The 22,383-nt window shown below is 46.3% G+C and overlaps 1 protein-coding gene across 1 annotated transcript; it reads left to right on the top strand.

Annotated features, from left to right (window-relative positions):
- The first annotated feature begins 10,715 nt into the window (after positions 1 to 10,715).
- On the top strand, positions 10,716 to 22,362 carry engl (endoglin, like). Its single transcript, XM_055897874.1, has 18 exons — positions 10,716 to 11,032; positions 11,163 to 11,212; positions 12,611 to 12,722; positions 13,647 to 13,816; positions 13,916 to 14,053; positions 14,312 to 14,486; positions 14,582 to 14,747; positions 14,916 to 15,060; positions 15,440 to 15,632; positions 15,833 to 16,005; positions 16,369 to 16,524; positions 17,863 to 17,949; positions 18,093 to 18,284; positions 18,680 to 19,225; positions 19,550 to 19,628; positions 19,753 to 19,812; positions 20,375 to 20,476; positions 20,956 to 22,362. The coding sequence occupies exons 3-18, from the start codon at positions 12,659 to 12,661 to the stop codon at positions 21,036 to 21,038; spliced, it is 2,529 nt and encodes an 842-aa protein (XP_055753849.1). The 5' UTR covers positions 10,716 to 11,032; positions 11,163 to 11,212; positions 12,611 to 12,658; the 3' UTR covers positions 21,039 to 22,362.
- The last annotated feature ends 21 nt before the right edge of the window (positions 22,363 to 22,383 follow it).

Raw genomic sequence — 22,383 nt, 5'->3', positions numbered from 1 at the left:
TTCCTTGTCTCTCTGAGCATTTGGTTGAGCTCCTTTTGCACCCATTTCAGTTGTTGTTGGTCCTTGTTTTTGAATGGTTGCCTCTTGCCTCTTGCTTCTTGCCTCTTGCAGTTGATCCAGTCCTTGACCTCATTTGTGATGTAGGGTGTGTTGTTTGGGTGTGTTGTTTGGGTGTGATGTAGGGTGTGTTGTTTGGGTGTGTTGTTTGGGTGTGATGTAGGGTGTGTTGTTTGGGTGTGATGTAGGGTGTGTTGTTTGGGTGTGATGTAGGGTGTGTTGTTTGGGTGTGATGTAGGGTGTGTTGTTTGGGTGTGCTGTAGGGTGTGTTGTTTGGGTGTGATGTAGGGTGTGTTGTTTGGGTGTGTTGTTTGGGTGTGATGTAGGGTGTGTTGTTTGGGTGTGTTGTTTGGGTGTGATGTAGGGTGTGTTGTTTGGGTGTGATGTAGGGTGTGATGTAGGGTGTGATGTAGGGTGTGATGTTTGGGTGTGATGTTTGGGTGTGTTGTTTGGGTGTGATGTAGGGTGTGTTGTTTGGGTGTGTTTGGGTGTGATGTAGGGTGTGTTGTTTGGGTGTGATGTTTGGGTGTGGTGTAGGGTGTGATGTAGGGTGTGTTGTTTGGGTGTGATGTAGGGTGTGTTGTTTGGGTGTGTTGTTTGGGTGTGTTGTTTGGGTGTGATGTTTGGGTGTGTTGTTTGGGTGTGATGTTGGGTGTGATGTAGGGTGTGTTGTTTGGGTGTGTTGTTTGGGTGTGTTGTTTGGGTGTGATGTAGGGTGTGTTGTTTGGGTGTGTTGTTTGGGTGTGATGTTTGGGTGTGATGTTTGGGTGTGATGTTTGGGTGTGTTGTTTGGGTGTGATGTTTGGGTGTGTTGTTTGGGTGTGTTGTTTGGGTGTGATGTAGGGTGTGTTGTTTGGGTATGCCTTTTGTCTTTTGGGGTATCAGAGTCAACACAGAAATGTATATAGTCTGTGACAACCTCTGCTGACTTGAGCATGTCTAACTCATGAAAAATGTCCCAATCTGGACACAGAACATCCCTTAAGGGATTCTATACTGTCCTCATTCCATACATTCACAGATTTCACAAGGGGTTTACTGTTCTTGAGAGCTGTACGGTAGGTGGGAATGAGCTGGACAGTGTTGTGATCAAGTTAGACAGGGGTGGTTTGGCTCTAGCTGTGTGAAGGAGATTGAGGATGTACTGAGAGCTCCTAGTGAACAGAGAACCTAGCCGACAAGAAAAGGACAGCTATGGAAGGAAAAATACATTTTCTATTCATAGAAAGGTGGAAATTAAAGGCCTGACTGAGACTGAAAAGTGAGTTGGTTAGGACGAAAACAAGTCAGCAATGGTGATGTTTTCCCTCTGTGGAAAGGGTTCTACATGGATCCTAAAAGGGTTCTACCTGGAACCAAAAAAGGGTTTTTCAAAGCGTTCTCCTATCGGGACAGCCGAAGAACCCTTTTAGGTTCTACAGTACGTAGTGTATGTTCACATAAATTGCAGACAAGACTGGAATTTTCATTTCATTTCCGTGGCCATACTTCTTTTCATAGATAGATTGCATGTCTGCTCATTTAATTCTCAAGCTACCAACATAATATTTGACAGACATCGTTTACCAACTGGGGTCATTTTGACCGCAAGAAGAAACTATTGGAAAAAGCATCAATCACAGCAAAATATCAACTTACGTTTTATCAAAACATCATAAAAATTTGATACATGTTTTCTGAAATATAAGATGACCAGAATAGACCGTTATTTTAGCAAAATTACAGTTAATCAGCATATTCTGTCAAACATATACAGGGGGGAGAACAAGTATTTAATACACTGCCGATTTTGCAGGTTTTCCTACTTACAAAGCATGTAGAGGTCTGTAATATTTATCATAGGTACACTTCAACTGTGAGAGACGGAATCTAAAACAAAAATCCAGAAAATCACATTGTATGATTTTTAAGTAATTTATTTGCATTTTATTGCATGACATAAGTATTTGATACATCAGAAAAGCAGAGCTTAATATTTGGTACAGAAACCTTTGTTAGCAATTACAGAGATCATACGTTTCCTGTAGTTCTTGACCAGGTTTGCACACACTGTAGCAGGGATTTTGGCCCACTCCTCCATACAGACCTTCTCCAGATCCTTCAGGTTTCGGGGCTGTCGCTGGGCAATACGGACTTTCAGCTCCCTCCAAAGATTTTCTATTGGGTTCAGGTCTGGAGACTGGCTAGGCCACTCCAGGACCTTGAGATGCTTCTTACGGAGCCACTCCTTAGTTGCCCTGGCTGTGTGTTTCGGGTCGTTGTCATGCTGGAAGACCCAGCCACGATCCATCTTCAATGCTCTTACTGAGGGAAGGAGGTTGTTGGCCAAGATCTCGCGATACATGGCCCCATCCATCCTCCCCTCAATACGGTGCAGTCGTCCTGTCCCCTTTGCAGAATGCATCCCCAAAGAATGATGTTTCCACCTCCATGCTTCACGGTTGGGATGGTGTTCTTGGGGTTGTACTAATCCTTCTTCTTCCTCCAAACACGGCGAGTGGAGTTTAGACCAAAAAGCTCTATTTTTGTCTCATCAGACCACATGACCTTCTCCCATTCCTCCTCTGGATCATCCAGATGGTCATTGGCAAACTTCAGACGGGCCTGGACATGCGCTGGCTTGAGCAGAGGGACCTTGCGTGCGCTGCAGGATTTTAATCCATGACGACGTAGTGTGTTACTAATGGTTTTCTTTGAGACTGTGGTCCCAGCTCTCTTCAGGTCATTGACCAGGTCCTGCCGTGTAGTTCTGGGCTGATCCCTCACCTTCCTCATGATCATTGATGCCCCACGAGGTGAGATCTTGCATGGAGCCCCAGACCGAGGGTGATTGACCATCATCTTCAACTTCTTCCATTTTCTAATAATTGCACCAACAGTTGTTGCCTTCTCACCAAGCTGCCTGCCTATTGTCCTGTAGCCCATCCCAGTCTTGTGCAGGTCTACAATTTTATCCCTGATGTCCTTACACAGCTTTCTGGTCTTGGCCATTGTGGAGAGGTTGGAGTCTGTTTGATTGAGTGTGTGGACAGGTGTCTTTTATACAGGTAACGAGTTCAAACAGGTGCAGTTAATACAGGTAATGAGTGGAGAACAGGAGGGCTTCTTAAAGAAAAACTAACAGGTCTGTGAGAACCGGAATTCTTACTGGTTGGTAGGTGATCAAATACTTATGTCATGCAATAAAATGCAAATTAATTACTTAAAAATCATACAATGTGATTTTCTGGATTTTTGTTTTAGATTCCGTCTCTCGCAGTTGAAGTGTACCTATGATAAAAATTACAGACCTCTACATGCTTTGTAAGTAGGAAAGCCTGCAAAATTGGCAGTGTATCAAATACTTGTTCTCCCCACTGTATATGCATTTTTCCTTTATAAAATGTGCAGCTTTTTCCAAAGTACAATCCACATTAGTACCAAAAAGCAAATTTACCGTAATTTAATTATAGTATCATTTAGTTTCTGAATTTTTAAGTAAATATTAATTGTGTCACATTTATGTGGTCAGAATTATCATATTTTAAAGGGGCAGTACACCAACATTTTAAATATAAAACAGTTTATTGATAAAAAGGATTCAATTCACTTCAAAAAGTGATTCTGAGAGACAATGACCAAACCTATTGCAAAAAGCATGCCCACATCTAAGTCACTACAAACCAAAGTATATAGCACCAAAATATACTTCAAGTTGCACATATAGAATATTGGAGGATATTATAGGAATTCTGGTATTTATATGACATTTTCAGTAGAATAAGTATTTTTCGGAGAATACACACAATTACAACACTATGTGTACATTTAGAGGGTAGCTGGTTTCTGTATTATAGTTTTACCAAGTATTCATACCACTGACAGACTTTTATCAGCTGTTTTAACAACAACTAAGCATGTATGTGGTCTTACCTAGTTATAACCATTTATAACCATAGGCCCTAAAATAACTACATTTCGGGGGATATACACACCAATACAGCTCTCTATGTAGATTCAGAGCCTATCTGAGTTCTGTATTTCAGTTCTATCAAGTATTGATACCATTGCCAGACCTTGTATACCTTTGGCAAATTTTATATATAAAAAAGAAGGTAATTTTGGTTTTGAACACGGTCGTATGATGCGTGGTATAGAAAAGTTACATCTTAGGAGAGTACATGGGGAGCTCTGCAGATGACCTGTCTATCTGGTCAAAATCCCTGATACAGGTCCCCCTCCACTCTCTGGTGGTATGGTTAACAGGTCCCCCTCAACTCTCTGGTGGTATGGTTAACAGGTCCCCCTCCACTCTCTGGTGGTATGGTTAACAGGTCCCCCTCCACTCTCTGGTGGTATGGTTAACAGGTCCCCCTCCACTCTCTGGTGGTATGGTTAACAGGTCCCCCTCCACTCTCTGGTGGTATGGTTAACAGGTCCCCCTCCACTCTCTGGTGGTATGGTTAACAGGTCCCCCTCCACTCTCTGGTGGTATGGTTAACAGGTCCCCCTCCACCCTCTGGTGGTATGGTTAACAGGTCCCCCTCCACTCTCTGGTGGTATGGTTAACAGGTCCTCCTCAACTCTCTGGTGGTATGGTTAACAGGTCCTCCTCAACTCTCTGGTGGTATGGTTAACAGGTCCCTCTCCACTCTCTGGTGGTATGGTTAACAGGTCCCTCTCCACTCTCTGGTGATATAGTTAACAGGTCCTCCTCCACCCTCTGGTAGTATGGTTAACAGGTCCCTCTCCACTCTCTGGTGGTATAGTTAACAGGTCCCTCTCCACTCTCTGGTGGTATGGTTAACAGGTCCCCCTCCACTCTCTGGTGGTATGGTTAACAGGTCCCCCTCCTCTCTCTGGTGGTATGGTTAACAGGTCCCCCTCCACTCTCTGGTGGTATGGTTAACAGGTCCCCCTCCACTCTCTGGTGGTATGGTTAACAGGTCCCCCTCCACTCTCTGGTGGTATGGTTAACAGGTCCCCCTCCACTCTCTGGTGGTATGGTTAACAGGTCCCCCTCCACTCTCTGGTGGTATGGTTAACAGGTCCCCCTCAACTCTCTGGTGGTATGGTTAACAGGTCCCCCTCCACTCTCTGGTGGTATGGTTAACAGGTCCCCCTCAACTCTCTGGTGGTATGGTTAACAGGTCCCCCTCAACTCTCTGGTGGTATGGTTAACAGGTCCCCCTCCACTCTCTGGTGGTATGGTTAACAGGTCCCCCTCAACTCTCTGGTGGTATGGTTAACAGGTCCCCCTCCACCCTCTGGTGGTATGGTTAACAGGTCCCCCTCAACTCTCTGGTGGTATGGTTAACAGGTCCCCCTCCACTCTCTGGTGGTATGGTTAACAGGTCCCCCTCCACTCTCTGGTGGTATGGTTAACAGGTCCCCCTCCACTCTCTGGTGGTATGGTTAACAGGTCCCCCTCCACTCTCTGGTGGTATGGTTAACAGGTCCCCCTCCACTCTCTGGTGGTATGGTTAACAGGTCCCCCTCCACTCTCTGGTGGTATGGTTAACAGGTCCCCCTCCACTCTCTGGTGGTATGGTTAACAGGTCCCCCTCCTCTCTCTGGTGGTATGGTTAACAGGTCCCCCTCAACTCTCTGGTGGTATGGTTAACAGGTCCCCCTCCTCTCTCTGGTGGTATGGTTAACAGGTCCCCCTCCACTCTCTGGTGGTATGGTTAACAGGTCCCCCTCAACTCTCTGGTGGTATGGTTAACAGGTCCCCCTCCACTCTCTGGTGGTATGGTTAACAGGTCCCCCTCCACTCTCTGGTGGTATGGTTAACAGGTCCCCCTCCACTCTCTAGTGGTATGGTTAACAGGTCCCCCTCAACTCTCTGGTGGTATGGTTAACAGGTCCCCCTCCACTCTCTGGTGGTATGGTTAACAGGTCCCCCTCAACTCTCTGGTGGTATGGTTAACAGGTCCCCCTCAACTCTCTGGTGGTATGGTTAACAGGTCCCCCTCCACTCTCTGGTGGTATGGTTAACAGGTCCCCCTCAACTCTCTGGTGGTATGGTTAACAGGTCCCCCTCCACCCTCTGGTGGTATGGTTAACAGGTCCCCCTCAACTCTCTGGTGGTATGGTTAACAGGTCCCCCTCCACTCTCTGGTGGTATGGTTAACAGGTCCCCCTCCACTCTCTGGTGGTATGGTTAACAGGTCCCCCTCCACTCTCTGGTGGTATGGTTAACAGGTCCCCCTCCACTCTCTGGTGGTATGGTTAACAGGTCCCCCTCCACCCTCTGGTGGTATGGTTAAGTCCCTCTCCACCCTCTGGTGGTATGGTTAACAGGTCCCCCTCCACCCTCTGGTGGTATGGTTAACAGGTCCCCCTCCACCCTCTGGTGGTATGGTTAACAGGTCCCCCTCCACTCTCTGGTGGTATGGTTAACAGGTCCCCCTCCACTCTCTGGTGGTATGGTTAACAGGTCCCCCTCCACCCTCTGGTGGTATGGTTAACAGGTCCCCCTCCACCCTCTGGTGGTATGGTTAACAGGTCCCCCTCCACTCTCTGGTGGTATGGTTAACAGGTCCCCCTCCACTCTCTGGTGGTATGGTTAACAGGTCCCCCTCCACCCTCTGGTGGTATGGTTAACAGGTCCCCCTCCACTCTCTGGTGGTATGGTTAAGTCCCTCTCCACTCTCTGGTGATATGGTTAACAGGTCCCCCTCCACTCTCTGGTGGTATGGTTAACAGGTCCCCCTCCACTCTCTGGTAGTATGGTTAACAGGTCCCCCTCCACCCTCTGGTGGTATGGTTAACAGGTCCCCCTCAACTCTCTGGTGGTATGGTTAACAGGTCCCCCTCCACTCTCTGGTGGTATGGTTAACAGGTCCCCCTCCACTCTCTGGTGGTATGGTTAACAGGTCCCCCTCCACCCTCTGGTGGTATGGTTAACAGGTCCCCCTCCACTCTCTGGTGGTATGGTTAAGTCCCTCTCCACTCTCTGGTGATATGGTTAACAGGTCCCCCTCCACTCTCTGGTGGTATGGTTAACAGGTCCCCCTCCACTCTCTGGTGGTATGGTTAACAGGTCCCCCTCCACCCTCTGGTGGTATGGTTAAGTCCCTCTCCACTCTCTGGTGGTATGGTTAACAGGTCCCCCTCCACCCTCTGGTGGTATGGTTAACAGGTCCCCCTCCACCCTCTGGTGGTATGGTTAACAGGTCCCCCTCCACTCTCTGGTCGTATGGTTAACAGGTCCCCCTCCACTCTCTGGTGGTATGGTTAACAGGTCCCCCTCCACCCCCTGGTGGTATGGTTAACAGGTCCCCCTCCACTCTCTGGTGGTATGGTTAACAGGTCCCCCTCCACTCTCTGGTGGTATGGTTAACAGGTCCCCCTCCACCCTTTGGTGGTATGGTTAACAGGTCCCCCTCCACTCTCTGGTGGTATGGTTAAGTCCCTCTCCACTCTCTGGTGATATGGTTAACAGGTCCCCCTCCACTCTCTGGTGGTATGGTTAACAGGTCCCCCTCCACTCTCTGGTGGTATGGTTAACAGGTCCCCCTCCACCCTCTGGTGGTATGGTTAACAGGTCCCCCTCAACTCTCTGGTGGTATGGTTAAGTCCCCCTCCACCCTCTGGTGGTATGGTTAACAGGTCCCCCTCAACTCTCTGGTGGTATGGTTAACAGGTCCCCCTCCACTCTCTGGTGGTATGGTTAACAGGTCCCCCTCCACTCTCTGGTGGTATGGTTAAGTCCCCCTCCACCCTCTGGTGGTATGGTTAACAGGTCCCCCTCAACTCTCTGGTGGTATGGTTAACAGGTCCCCCTCCACTCTCTGGTGGTATGGTTAACAGGTCCCCCTCCTCTCTCTGGTGGTATGGTTAACAGGTCCCCCTCCACTCTCTGGTGGTATGGTTAACAGGTCCCCCTCCACTCTCTGGTGGTATGGTTAACAGGTCCCCCTCCACTCTCTGGTGGTATGGTTAACAGGTTCCCCTCCACTCTCTGGTGGTATGGTTAACAGGTCCCCCTCAACTCTCTGGTGGTATGGTTAACAGGTCCCCCTCCACTCTCTGGTGGTATGGTTAACAGGTCCCCCTCCACCGTCTGGTGGTATGGTTAACAGGTCCCCCTCCACTCTCTGGTGGTATGGTTAACAGGTCCCCCTCCACTCTCTGGTGGTATGGTTAACAGGTCCCTCTCCACTCTCTGGTGGTATGGTTAACAGGTTCCCCTCCACTCTCTGGTGGTATGGTTAACAGGTCCCTCTCCACTCTCTGGTGGTATGGTTAACAGGTCCCCCTCCACTCTCTGGTGGTATGGTTAACAGGTCCCCCTCCACTCTCTGGTGGTATGGTTAACAGGTCCCCCTCCACTCTCTGGTGGTATGGTTAACAGGTCCCCCTCCACTCTCTGGTGGTATGGTTAACAGGTCCCCCTCCACTCTCTGGTGGTATGGTTAACAGGTCCCTCTCCACTCTCTGGTGGTATGGTTAACTTGTTATTATGTCTCCAGAGAAACCTAGATTCAAATAAAGGTCCTATTTATCCAATTACTATAGGCAGAAGTATGTTTTTGGCTGAGGTAAAAATTATCCCAAATGATGTACATTTTTAAATAGTCCATATTGATACAGAAACACTAAACAATTATTTAGATTTGTTAAGAACAATTTGATTGACAAAGTCATAAAACATTTGAAGAATTTAATAAACAAACTTTGGGCTTTAATTACAAAAATATGTCTCTGGGGTCAAAATGGCCCCAGTTGCCTCCCGGGTGGCGCAGCGGTCTAGGGCACTGCATCGCAGTGCTAGCTGCGCCACCAGAGTCTCTGGGTTCGCGCCCAGGCTCTGTCGCAGCCGGCCGCGACCGGGAGGTCCTTGGGGCGACGCACAATTGGCATAGCGTCGTCCGGGTTAGGGAGGGTTTGGCCGGTAGGGATATCCTTGTCTCATCGCGCTCCAGCGACTCCTGTGGCGGGCCGGGCGCAGTGCGCGCTAACTAAGGGGGCCAGGTACACGGTGTTTCCTCCGACACATTGGTGCGGCTGGTTTCCGGGTTGGAGGCGCGCTGTGTTAAAGAAGCAGTGCGGCTTGGTTGGGTTGTGCTTCGGAGGACGCATGGCTTTCGACCTTCGTCTCTCCCGAGCCCGTACGGGAGTTGTAGCGATGAGACAAGATAGTAATTACTAGCGATTGGATACCACGAAAATTGGGGATAAAATGGGATAAAATAAATAAATAATAAAAAATGTACAAATTAAAATGCCCCCGGTTGGTAGCTTAAGAGTTAAAAGGCTGATCTATTCTCAGAACGGTCTGGAGAGAGTAGAGTGGAACTTGACCAAAGAAAAAGAACATTAGAAATTGTTGTCCACAGAACAAACATAGTAATTTCCCCATGATACATTTAAATTTAGATTGAATATGAAATACTGTACTGGACAGCCTGGAAACATTGTTATTTATTTCAGATAAAAAAATTGTATCTGGGACATCAATCAACCAGAAAACATATCAGTAATAACATATCCAACAACAATTTCATGGCATGAAATTTGAATTTTCCCTTCGAAACAGAATTGAGCAAAGAGGACCTAAAAATACGTATTAAACACAATCATTACATTATGCATCTTGAGTACTTTCTGAACTTTCTCAATTTGGATAGAAATCTGTGTAATTTCTACCACACTTCAGAGAAAATATATGTTAGCCTACACAGTAAAAAATAAAAATAAAAAGCCAGAAGGACAAGAAATGTAGCTAATGTGTGAATATTGGTTCACTCAACAATCTTTGCTCACAGTGATATGAATGTATCAAAACTTGTTGAGTTACTAATTACTAATTCATGTGTGCCCTTGAAAGGCAACACTGTATATTGGTTCAGCTATATGCCCAAATGTTGAGCAAACACACAATGCTATTGCAGCCTTACAGTTGTATGGTGAATCAACAAACTCTGCTCAAAGTGAGCTGAATTTGAACAAGCTTGTTGAGTAAAATTACAAATGTATATTTGCTCAAAACTACTCAAAACCATTTCCCAGCATGCTCTATCGCAGGTTGATTTTCAGAAGTGTTGTTTCAATACCTGTGTTTTTGCATTGATTGGTTTATTAATCTTATAATCTTTTGCAACACAAACATAAATAACATACATTTTTCTAAACTAATCCAAGCTGTTAGTAGTCTCAATAATTAATCTTCCATACGCCTACCCTGGCCATCATTCTTAATGCAGTTTGCGGGTGAATAAATGTTCCAATTGTTGGAAATCCTCACTCTGGCTGGATTCTAAAATGGATTAAGCAAAACTTTGCAAGCCAGAATGTGACTTGCAGGCTTAATACAGCATATAAACCAGGAGTTTCAGGCCACTGTGTTAGGGTGTAACTAGGCCCTCAAAGAAAAGCCTTATGATGTATGTAATCTATTGTCATAAAGAGTTTCATTTTACACTGGGAAATATGCAAACAATTCTATGTTGAATCAACTGGAATGCTATTTTGTTGAGCAAACTCACAATTCTGTTGCAGGTGGAAGCCTTACATTGAATAAAAATAATTACAGTGTACTTTATGGTCTAATCATTTTTCTCCATCTCTCATTAATCTCTCTTTCCTTTCCCTCCTCCCTCTGCATTCATCTCACTTTACCCCTGCCTCTCCAACTTCTCAAGTCCAGCCTTCCGTTCCTATTTATTTACCCTCCCACCATCCCTCCTCTTCCCCTTTACGCTTCGTCCTCTCTCACTCTCTTCTTCCTGTTGCCTTCTACGTTTCTGTGCGTTTTTAGAACTTATTCTATTTTCTCTCTCCCGTCTATCGCCCCATTCCTTGCCCCTCCCCTGGCTTTTATAATATTTCGCGGGAATCTCTTTAAATTCCGTATACCACCTCTAAAAAAAAATAAGCTGTCTTAACTTTTGATTTCTTTGGTTTATCGGAAATGATGATGTCAAGGCAATACCCCCTCTGAAATGCCATCCAGTGCGTCTCTGGACGCCTGAAGCAGCACATAGATTTGGTAAAGGCAATTTTCTGTTATTTTCTCTAGTATTGAAAGAGGGGACGGAGGGTGTGTAGCCCGCTGTGATATACGCCAATACAGTCCTGCGGTCACTGGTCTTAACTAATTATTGAATGGTCCTCAATAGTTGATCTACAGTCTGCTTTCAACGTCTAGCTCCACAGGGAACTGTCACAGGTGAGTTACGATTTTTATTATAGTCTGTATTCAGAAGTCAGGAGAGATCTTCGAAGTGCTGTGAGTTGTGGTCCGTTTAAATCGAATCATTGTAGGTTTATTGACTATTTATTTTGTATTATTTCTAGTGAATTCTGACTGGGTTCATGCAATTTTTCTTCGAGTGAAGTTCTAAATATTTGTCATGAATTAGCCAAGGGATTCAGGAACATGAGACAAATAATATAAAAACTGTTTTGAATGACACTGTTAGAGAAAAATAGTTTATTCCTCTGCATCCTCATAGTACCCATCAAGGCCAATCAATTGTTACATTTTTGTTTCCGGTCCCATTAGCCGTTATTTTGCAGTTCGTGGTAAGTTCTTTCTGGGCAAGTTTGAATAGAAGAGATTTGCGCGCCAGTTAATGTCTTGTCATTATTTCAATGAGTCGGTGTGTGTTGTCTTGAAGTCCTCTGATTCTTTTTGTATTTATTTAACTCGGCAAGTCAGTTGAGAACAAATTATTATTTACAATGAAGGCCTACCCTGGCCAAACCCTAACGACGATGGGCCAATTGTGCCCCGCCCTATGGGACTCCCAATCACAGCTGGTTGTGATACAGCCTGGAATCGAACCAGGGTCTGTAGTGATGCCTCTAGCACTGAGATGAAGTGCCTTAGACCGCTGCGCCACTCGGGAGCCCACCCAAGGCCAATAAACTGGTCAACCGGTGCAGAACAACGACCTCCAATTCTGTCTCACAGCATTACATGACGTGTGTTACTATCAGACACAGAATAAAGATATGCACATGACAATTATGAGATAAGTGGGTATATGACCTTTGATCATATTGCATTGTGTACTCAACAAGGCTAAGGAAAGATGTACAGACCTATTTGTATTCTATATAAACAAACAATGGAGTCAAAATATGTTTGATACTATCATGTCAATCTCACTGAATGTCAGACCTGATTGCATGGTATCCAAAGCTTCTATCAATTTGAGAGTGCTTACTTTTCCGCAGCCCCCATCTTATCAGTCAGGCATTTTTAAATCACAGATTTAGCCTTTAAAGCATATTATTGACAAATGTTTGAGAGTTGCAATTTGCAGAACACAGAGAAGAAACATTTCACCAAGACTCTGATACTGTCCAGAATGGGAGAAGAATGAGGAAGTTCTGATAATGCAGTGATAATGAGAATCCAGTGGGAGAGATGGCTTTGATGTTGTTTGTTCCCTGGGTAAACTCTGTCCTTGCTCTAGTGTTTGTTCCTCCTCTATTTGGATACATATTATCATCCGTTCTCTCAGCCTGTCCAATATAACATTATGCACACGGAGAACTTGGTCTCTTGTTAAAGACTCCGTCTAGACCACTGTATTAATCACTCTCTTTCCCCCTCAAGATGTCGCAAGAGGGACTATCTCATTGAATTCACTCCTGGAGAATAGTCATGATGGTGTCAGGGACCGTGTGGATTCTCTTCTGCCTCTTTCTACTGGGGGAGAGAACAGGACGTAAGGGAAACAAGACATTTTAGTCATTTAGCAGACACTCTTAATCAGATTGACTTACAATTAGTACATTCATCTTAAGATAGCTTTGTCGGACAACCACATATCGCAGTCATATTATGTACATTTTCCTCAATAAAGTAGCTGCCGGCAAAGTCAGCTAGTGGGGGGGGGGGGGTCAAGTGTGAGTTCATGAAAGGACATTTTTATTTATAATTTTAAAAAATGGGGGGGTGCTGTGGGATTCTTAAAGATATTCTTTGAAGAGGTAGGAGACAGTTATAGAGGTACTGTTAATTCTACAGGATGTTTCCATACTGAATAGTACCTTTTTACTACTTTCTCTCAAAAGCACCTCCCAGAGTGACTCTGCTTTCAAAGAGCTATGTGTCAAAGGTCAGATTTTGGTTTAGCAAAGTGAAAGTGAAATATTCAGAGATGGGAAGAAAAAAAACTCTGAAAGTTCAGTTAGGGGGCACTCCCCAGTTAGCTATGTTCAGTCCGAGAACAACAAGCTGTCTTTTAGTAATAGTGGGCAAACAGCCACTGACTGGAAGAAGAGAGCAAGAACCAGAGACAGACTGAGACGTAGACAGAGAGGCTGAGTGAGAGGGCTCGTCTGAGACCAGAGCAGTCGAGTGGAGCACTAGTGTGTTTATGTGGCGGATTGACAGAGACTTGTTTGTCAGTGAGAGCAGAGAGTCTGCTGCTGGCCATGTCCATCCTGCCTATTACCAAACCTCATACCAAGTTCAGATGGTCTCTCTATGATGTCTTTTTCAGGGACATCAAGTGTTTTCTTTTTCATTTTATCTCTCCCAACAGAAACCCAATCTTTATTAGTTTGTCCTCAATGTTCCCTGTAAAAAGAGTATACAGCCATAGCTCCATCTTGAGTGACATCTTGTTGTCTTTGCAACTGTGCAGTTGACTGTGGGGAACTGCAGTGCTCTCTGTCTCCAGCGGGGGAGCTTCACCCCGTGCAGGGGCTGTTGGAGCGCTTTGAGGCCGGCCCGGGCTGTGCAGCCAGAGAGAGTGGGGAGAAAGAGACCCATGTGATCGCTGTGGGGAGAGGGACACGCAGCCCTGACAAACAGGTGCTCCCTCTTTGTTTCTCACAGTAGGACACACCCATACCCACAATCACTCCCAATACGTTGTGCCTCCCTGCCCTGACCCCCTCTCTTCCGTTCTAGGTGACTGTGCTCCTGAGACCCCTGTCTCTGTCTCATCCTCCCCGTCAAACCCTCATCCTGGTACTGAGCTCCAAGCAACCAGTGCGCTGGTGGCTGGAGGCTGAGAGGCTACCCCCGGATCTGCCTGTGCTGGTGCAGGTCAGTCTGTGTGCGTGCGTGCTCGTGTGGTGTGTGTGTGTACCATTCATCTGTCATTCACCCCAAAAAAACACAGTTTTGATGAGAGTATTTGCTTCCTCCTGTGAGGAACTGATAAAAGTACTGACCCTTCCAGTGTGTTTGTATGTCTGTGCAAGTGTGTTGTTTTAGAAACATAGGCTTCCACAAATGAATTATTCTATTACTATGTGTTATCATGTTTCTCTCTGTAACCACAGTGTCCCCCCTTTGCCCCAGGTCTCTCCTAACTCTACAGTGCAGCCCTACAGTCTGGCAGTGCAGGTGCAGCCTGTGCCCTCTCTGCCTTTCCGTCCGCGGGCTTTGCTGCGCTGGGCAATACATCGCCATGGCTCCTTGTCCTCCCTCACACACACAGCCAGTGCCAACCGCGTCTACGTCCGTGTGGGCGAGGGTGAGCCAGCCCCACAAACATACAACTAATACACAACCCAGGTCTTTCTGACCTTCTCTCTTCCTCTCCAACCAAGTCTCCCCTCTGCCCTCCAGATACCACCATGCCCAGCGTGTGCCAGCTGCAGTCTCTGTTCCTGTCACACAACTACCTGACCTCTGACCTGCAGCCACAGGAAGTACAGGGCTGTTCTCCAGTTGGCGGAGGCAACCCAGAAGTGCATGTCATCAAGCTCCGTTCAGCAGGGTCAGGGCTTTGTGGGTAAGTTTAGGACGTCTCCAGCATGTGAAGAAAATCATGTGGAGAATATCAATCTCTGAAGCTGTTCAAGTAATACATTGTTGAGCTATTGAGTTATCCCTTAATCATTTTATATGCATTTTCTCCCTCTCTATGCCTTTCAGTGACCGGTCTCTTCCTCTATCCCAGCTCTTTGCAGGTGGAGGTGACTATTTCTCTGGTGCCCCCAGTGGCCAATGCTGGGTGGCACAAGGTGGTGCTGATCCTCAGTAGTGCCGTTCCAGTCAACTGGGCTCTCACAGTCCCAGGGCTCCGGGGACACATCTCTGTCTATGTGAGGATCCTATCCAATAAAACTTGACACATTATGGTATTTCTCCTATCATGTGGGCTAGAATGGGTCCTTCACCTGTTCTATAGTTTGGTATAAAAGTCATAAAAGGGTTATAAGTAAAAAATAATGATGAAATGGACAAAATAGCTAAAGAAATTTAAGGAGCAATACAATCATTGAGTGAAGGCCAAGCTAAACATGATTTCAAAACCTCAACGTGAGTTCAGAATATCAATGGACATATCTCTCAGGTTATCTTGTTAGATAAACACATTCAACTTGGCTTTGACAGGGCTTGCCAGGTTATCTTCTAACATAAACATCCCATTTATGCATTTTTTAAAACCATTTCTCTATCTCCCTTGTTCTTTCCTCTCAGTCCTCCAACAGCGTGTCCCCACTCTACCCTCCAGAGCCTGACCTGACACTGACTAGCTTGCTCACCTCTGACCTCTCTACCACCCATGACCTTTTGAGCTGGGCCAATCAGAGTGGCTTTCCCAAAGTGGCCTCATACACTGAGGCTGACCTGGCCAATCACTTTGTGATCAGACTGGCTGGGGGAGGGACAGGTCAGGACCTGTGTGTGTCTCTTGTGTCCCTCATTGTGTGAGTGAACTGGATGGTTTATTTTGTGTTTCCTAACAGTGTGTTTGTGTTGGTGTTTCTCCTGATTAATTATGTTGTCTCCCTATATTGAAGGTCATGTTATCCCTAAAAAGGTGCTGTTCTGTGTGTTAGCACACCTCTCTCTTTCTCTCCCTCCCCACAGAAGGTGGCCCCCCTGTGCGTATGCTGGATGGCAGGCCCTCTTGGGGCCAGGAGCGCAGGCTGAGACAATGGCTGAGTGAGGGAGGTGGAAGGACCAGTGGGGGCTGGGAGGCCGTCAGTGTGCAGTGTCAGGACGGACGACTCAACGTGGCCGTGGACAGACACATTCTGCAGGTCACTTTCACTATGTGGTTGTACTGGTAGTTTAGCGTGTTAGCGAGGTTATGGTTGTACTGGTAGTTTAACGTGTTAGCGAGGTTATGGTTGTACTGGTAGTTTAGCGTGTTAGCGAGGTTATGGTTGTACTGGTAGTTTAGCGTGTTAGCGAGGTTATGGTTGTACTGGTAGTTTAGCGTGTTAGCGAGGTTATGGTTGTACTGGTAGTTTAGCGTGTTAGCGAGGTTATGGTTGTACTGGTAGTTTAGCGTGTTAGTGTGTTAGTGAGGTTATGGCATGCAAATACCAATATACTGCAAGTAGACCTACAGTGTATTGTAGGTACTTAGTATCGCTTTTGTGATGCTCTCTTTCACACAGACCCTGTCTCTCCCGGTGTCGGAGGTGACACTGCGGGATCCTCAGTGCCTGGCCCAGTACAACAGCAGCCATTTCTTGTTGGCATTCCCGGTCATTTCCTGTGGGACTGAAGGGCTGCTGCAGGGAGAGCCCAGAGGGGTGCAGTACAAAAACGCGGTAAGATAGAGTGATGGCATCGCAGCATCGCATCGCAGCGCTAGCTGCGCCACCAGAGTCTCTGGGTTCGCGCCCAGGCTCTGTTGCAGCCGGCCGCGACCGGGAGGTCCGTGGGGGCGACGCACAATTGGCATAGCATAGTCCGGGTTAGGGAGGGTTTGGCCGGTAGGGATATCCTTGTCTCATCGCGCTCCAGCGACTCCTGTGGCGGGCCGGGTGCAGTGCTCGCTAACCAAGGGGGCCAGGTACACAGTGTTTCCTCCGACACATTGGTGTGGCTGGCTTCTGGGTTGGAGGTGCGCAGTGTTAAGAAGCAGTGCGGCTTGGTTGGGTTGTGGTTCGGAGGACTCATGGCTTTCGACCTTCGTCTCTCCCGAGCCCGTACAGGAGTTGTAGCGATGAGACAAGATAGTAATTACTAGCGATAGGATACCACGAAAATTGGGGAGAAAATGGGATAAATTTTTTTTTTAATTTTTAAAAAAAAAGACAGGTGGTTTTAAGGGGTAAAATATCTGCAGAGGACATTTTAACATGTTTTGTGAAATGCTTCTGCAACGTTTGTGTCTCCACATGTTTTGCAATGTTTTTGTATCACTAAAATGGAGTCCAAAATGGTAATGGAACCATGCGTCTGGGTGCAGCCGTTTACAAGTGATTCTGTGCTAAACACAGTCAGCAGAAAGAGAAAGAGCTGTGTAATTGGGACGTCCGGCAGCCTAATCAGAGAGGCAGATCTGATGGGTAGATAGAGCAGGGATGGGCTTCCCCTAGGTGGGGAGGGGGAGAGGGACATGGAAGTCACTATGGAGCCCCTCACTGTGTGTGTGTGTGTGTGTGTCTCTGTGTCTCTGTGTATCTGTATCTGTGTGCTAGATTGAGATAGATGGCGAGAGATACACAGTAGAAAGGCAGAGGACGAGAGAAGAGAGTAGAAGAGCAGTGCTGTAATTGTGTTGTTGTTGGTTAGTGTGATCTGAAGGGCCCCTGAGGTTGTGTAAGTAGTCTGTCTTATCTCCCCCAGGCGCCACATGGGTGACCTAGGTCAGAGTGTCCGGAACACTGCTGATCAGACTGAGTGTAGCTAGGCCTGGGGACTGGAGTGTGGGAGCAGGGTGCTGGGTAGTGGGAGTGGTGGAGGTCTGGGAGGAAAGGGAGCAGGAGAGGAGGGAGGGAGGCAGTGAGACACATGTAGCGAGGTTACTTCAGGCCCATGCGTTTGTCTATGAACTACGATCTACTAATATATCTACTGACTTCTCACTGACCTATCTGCTCTAGTGTTTCAACTCTTACAGTACATGACTTGCCATGTTTTGTGTCTATCCATCCTCTCAGGTGTTGCTGTGGAGAAACAAGCCTCTGGTTGCCGTGGGCAATGAGACAGACAAGGAGCCCACAGAGTGGACTCCACTGGTCATACATGTGAGATGATACAGGTTGTGTGTGTGTGTGGTTCAATTTCACTTCCTATTAGTATGTGTTTGTTGTGTGTGAGAGAGATACATGTATATCTATGCTTGTCCTTATCATCCCATACATCTCCCTCTTTTCCATTGTCCTCTTAGTTCAGCTGTTTTGCTGCAGTCCCCAGTGTCCCAAGCTTTCCTGTGGAGCAGCCCACTCTGCAGGGGCCGGGGCCTCTCCCAAGGTCCAGGACCGGCCCACTGGTCTCATTGCAGCTGTTTGTTACAGAGGGCTATGAGCAGAGGCAGACCGGTCCTTGTGCCATCACTGCTGACAACCGTGTCTATGTGGAGGTGAGTTTTCCTAGCTATGTGTGTGTGTTTAATTGTGTCTGCCTGCCTGTCTGCCTGTCTGTCTATCTGCTGATGTAGCTCCTGCTGCAAGTACTACTTGTGTTTCTCCCTCTGCTAGTCTTCTACAGTATCAGCTGCCTCAAGCCCAGAGCAGACTTCCTCCAGAAGGCTATTATAATCACATCTAGATATGTCACAATAAGTCCTTTCTATGAGAACTCTGTAGCCCTGCTATTACAGCACTAGAGCACAGCAGGTTGTAACAGAGTACTACAAATTACAGTACTAGTGTAATTACAATACTTATTACACTCTACTTACAAAATATCAACTCAGTAATAAGACCATGGTAAAGTAATGTATTACCCATATTTTCTCTGACTGTTTTTGCCAAGCTTTCCGCCAAGGGGGCCCTCGGTGGGGGTGTGGAGGTGCGGGCCTGCATGGTGTCTCCCCTATCAGACCCCCGTGTGTCCCCTGGCTGGTCAGTCATTAGAGACGGCTGCTCCGCTGACTCCTCACTGACACTCAGCAACATGACACATGGCCAAGAGGATGAGAAGGAAGAGGAGGATGATGAGGAATATTATGAAGAGGAAGAGGAGGTACCTAGTGGCCTGTCGTTCAGGCATCCAGGAAGGGCTTGGAGGAACAAAGCAGGATTGAGAAAAAGAGAACACGGTGGGAAGAGGGGGCGAGGAGGACGAGCCAAAAGGAAGGAGAGCGATGGAGGAGAGGAGGACCAGATACACAGACTGAGGTTCAGTTTTGTCCTTCGGCCCATCTACAACAACTCTGTCCAGTTCCTGCACTGTCGCATCCGTCTGTGTGGCCCTGAATCAGTGACCCAGGGGCCTCCAACGGCCATAATACAGAGTGGCTGTCCAAATCCCTGGGGCCTCCGTATCCCTGCCCTCGTATCTAGACTATCCAGCCAACAGGTACAGTACATGTTCTATATTCATAATGGCTAGTAGTATTAATGACTAAAAGTAATGACTTACCCCCCCACACACCCCCTGCAACAAAAAAGCACCATTCTGCACTAACTGTCATTTTTATTCAGACATTTGGAATAACACAACATGATATTATTGACGTGACGTGCAAATGAGCGATAGAAAACCAATCGTGCAAATGTCACCATTCCCCAAAAATTTGTGCGGGCACCCCGTGCCGCTCACGGCAAGGTGCCGCCCTGGGTGGCTGCCCATGTTGCCTATACCTAAATCTGCCACTGCTTATCCTCCTCTCTTCTCTGTCAGTGTGAGTACAGAAACTTCTCCAGACCCATGCTGGTCTATCAGCCTGTTGGTGTGGCCAGACAGCTGGCGCCACCTGCTGGTGAGTAGTAGATGGTCATTGGTGGTGTGGTCCACCTCATTTCATGGGCCTGAAGTAATTCACTTTCACTCTGTGTAAAAGGGTGTTTCTCTCTTCTTATCCAACTCTCTCTTTCTCTCTCTAGGTCAGAGAGGTCAAATGCCCAATGTGTCTCAGCTGCCCAAGCCTATCCCAGCCCACAGCAGTAAGTAACTGTAACTTTAACCCTAGGCTCAACCCTAACCCTAGCTTCATGTGCACACCCTGGTTCAACCCTAACCCTCAACCTTAACCATAGCTTCATGTGCACACCCTGGTTCAACCCTAACCCTTGCCTCAACCCCTAACCCTAGCGGTTCAACCCTAACCCTAGCTTCAAACCTAACCCTAGCTTCATGTCCTCACCCGGTTCAACCCTAACCCTAGCCTCAACACTAACCCTAGCAGTTCAACCCTAACCCTAGCAGTTCAACCCTAACCCTAGCCTCATTCCTAACCCTAGCTTCATGTCCTCATCCGGTTCAACCCTAACCCTAGCCTCAAACCTAACCCTAGCTTCATGTCCTCACCCGGTTCAACCCTAACCCTAGCAGTTCAACCCTAACCCTAGCCTCATTCCTAACCCTTGCTTCATGTCCTCACCCGGTTCAACCCTAACCATAATATCAACTCCCGGGTATTCCTACATGTGTGTATTATCACAACAGTGATAGTAACTGGGATTTGGCCTAACTACTACTTTTCCCTCCCATGTTTTTGTCACCCAGGCTCTGGGGTAGACACAGGCTCAGTGTTGGGGATTGTGTTTGTTGCTTTCCTTATGGGCATCAGCCTGATGGGGGCGCTGTGGTGCATCTACTCTCACACAGGTAACCACACAGGACAGTTCCCAAAGTCTATCCTGGACCAAAGGCCAAAATACTGAGCTATACCACCATATTCACAAATAAACAGAACATTCTATACCTGCTGCTACTTTATTTAAAAGTTATATGTACATATCTACCTCAATTACCTCGTACCCCTGCACATCGACTCGGTTCCCCTTATATAAAGCCAAGTTATCTTTACTCATTCTATTATTTCTCTATTTTCCTTTCTATCTGTGTTGTTGGGAAGGGCTGTTAGTCTACACTGTTAGTCTACACTGTTAGTGTAACCTGTTAGTGTAGGCTGTTAGTCTACACTGTTAGTCTACACCTGTTGTTTGACGAATAACATTTGATTTGATTTGACCCAGTGTAAGACAAGATACTATTATAACTTTCTTATGATTTTTGAGAGAAATAATGGGTTTATTCACCATGTATAAATGTTAGTGACACACTTGACATGTGATTGGTTGCAGGAGCTCCTCCACCAACCAGAAGAGGGGGCCTGATCGAGAATACTAACCCTGCCTTATTAGACTCTTCCAACAGCTCTGTGTAGAGGTGAGATGGAACGTGAGCAACACACACAGCAGCTGGGGGACCACAAAGTAAAGAGAATGTCAAATTTAGACTAGTATTCTATAGACGTATCATGGTGGCACTAGCGCCCTTTGTGAATTAGTCAAGCACCTGCAGATTGCAATAGTGATATCACTCTCATTTTCAGTGTTTCCTCTGGTAAATCTGAGACCGAGGGTAAAGTGGGACAGAAGATGAAACACCTGCTGTGTGTGAGTGTGTCAGACCTGGGTTCAAATACATGCATATTTAAGTATTTGCTATTTAAATGCTTATTTTCTGTGTATTTTTGTATTTTCAAATAATGCAGTATTTTAATATTTGTATTTGAAAATACACTTGTCTGTGTAGTTGAGCATTTCCAAATTCATTCCAATATTTAAGTGCTGAAAATATCCAGATACTTACTTTGAAATGTCTTTGAAAGTAATTGAAATACCCTAAATAGTTTTTGAACCCAGGTCTTGTGTGTGTGTAAACACATACACTGAGTATACAAAACATTGAGAACACCTGCTCTTTCCATGACATAGACTAACCAGGTGAATCCAGGTAAAAGCTAAGATCCCTTATTGATGTCACTTGTTAAATCCACTTCAATCAGTGTAGATGAAGGGGAGGAGACAGGTTAAATAATACTTTTTTACCCATGAGAAAATTGAAATATGGATTGTGTACCATTCAGAGGGTGAATGGGAAAGAGTAAATATTTAAGTGCCTTTGAACGGGGTATGATAGTAGGTGCCAGTTTGTGTCAAGAATTGCAACGCGCAGCAGTTTCCTGTGTGTATCAAGAATGGTCCACTACCTAAAGGACACAACTGTAGGAAGCATTGGAGTCAACATGGGCCAGCATCCCTGTGGAATGCTTTCGATACCTGGTACAGTCCATGCCCCAACTAATTGAGGCTGTTCTGAGGGCAAAGGGGGGGGGGGGGGAAATGTCTACAGGTACATGGCCTCAGCAACTCCTCAAAGTGTTGGACGAAATACTAGTCAGTGCATTTGATCCATTACACTGTATCTACAATGTCATAACCTGTGCTCATAGAATGGAATGGTGTGATTACTGGCTATAGGATGAGCATGAATCTGAACCTAGCCTAGCCTAATGTTACAACAGAAACAAGCACTACAGAGTTTAAAGAGGAGGAACACATGAAGTCAAATATATGTCATGAGTAGAATGTGTGAGGGGAATTGCCATTATACAGATCCTTATTGTATATATCTATGTGTAATTGTGACTCTTTGTTTGATATTATCTGTGCTGTTGCTATTTAAATTAAATATCTGTGACTGAGTTTTTGTGTTTTATCTTCAAA

The sequence above is a fragment of the Salvelinus fontinalis genome, chromosome 34 (genome assembly GCF_029448725.1).
Source record: "Salvelinus fontinalis isolate EN_2023a chromosome 34, ASM2944872v1, whole genome shotgun sequence".
Taxonomy (NCBI): Eukaryota; Metazoa; Chordata; class Actinopteri; order Salmoniformes; family Salmonidae; genus Salvelinus; species Salvelinus fontinalis.
The sequence above is the reverse complement of the archived record's forward strand: the minus strand, read 5'-3'. Positions and strand labels throughout refer to the sequence as shown.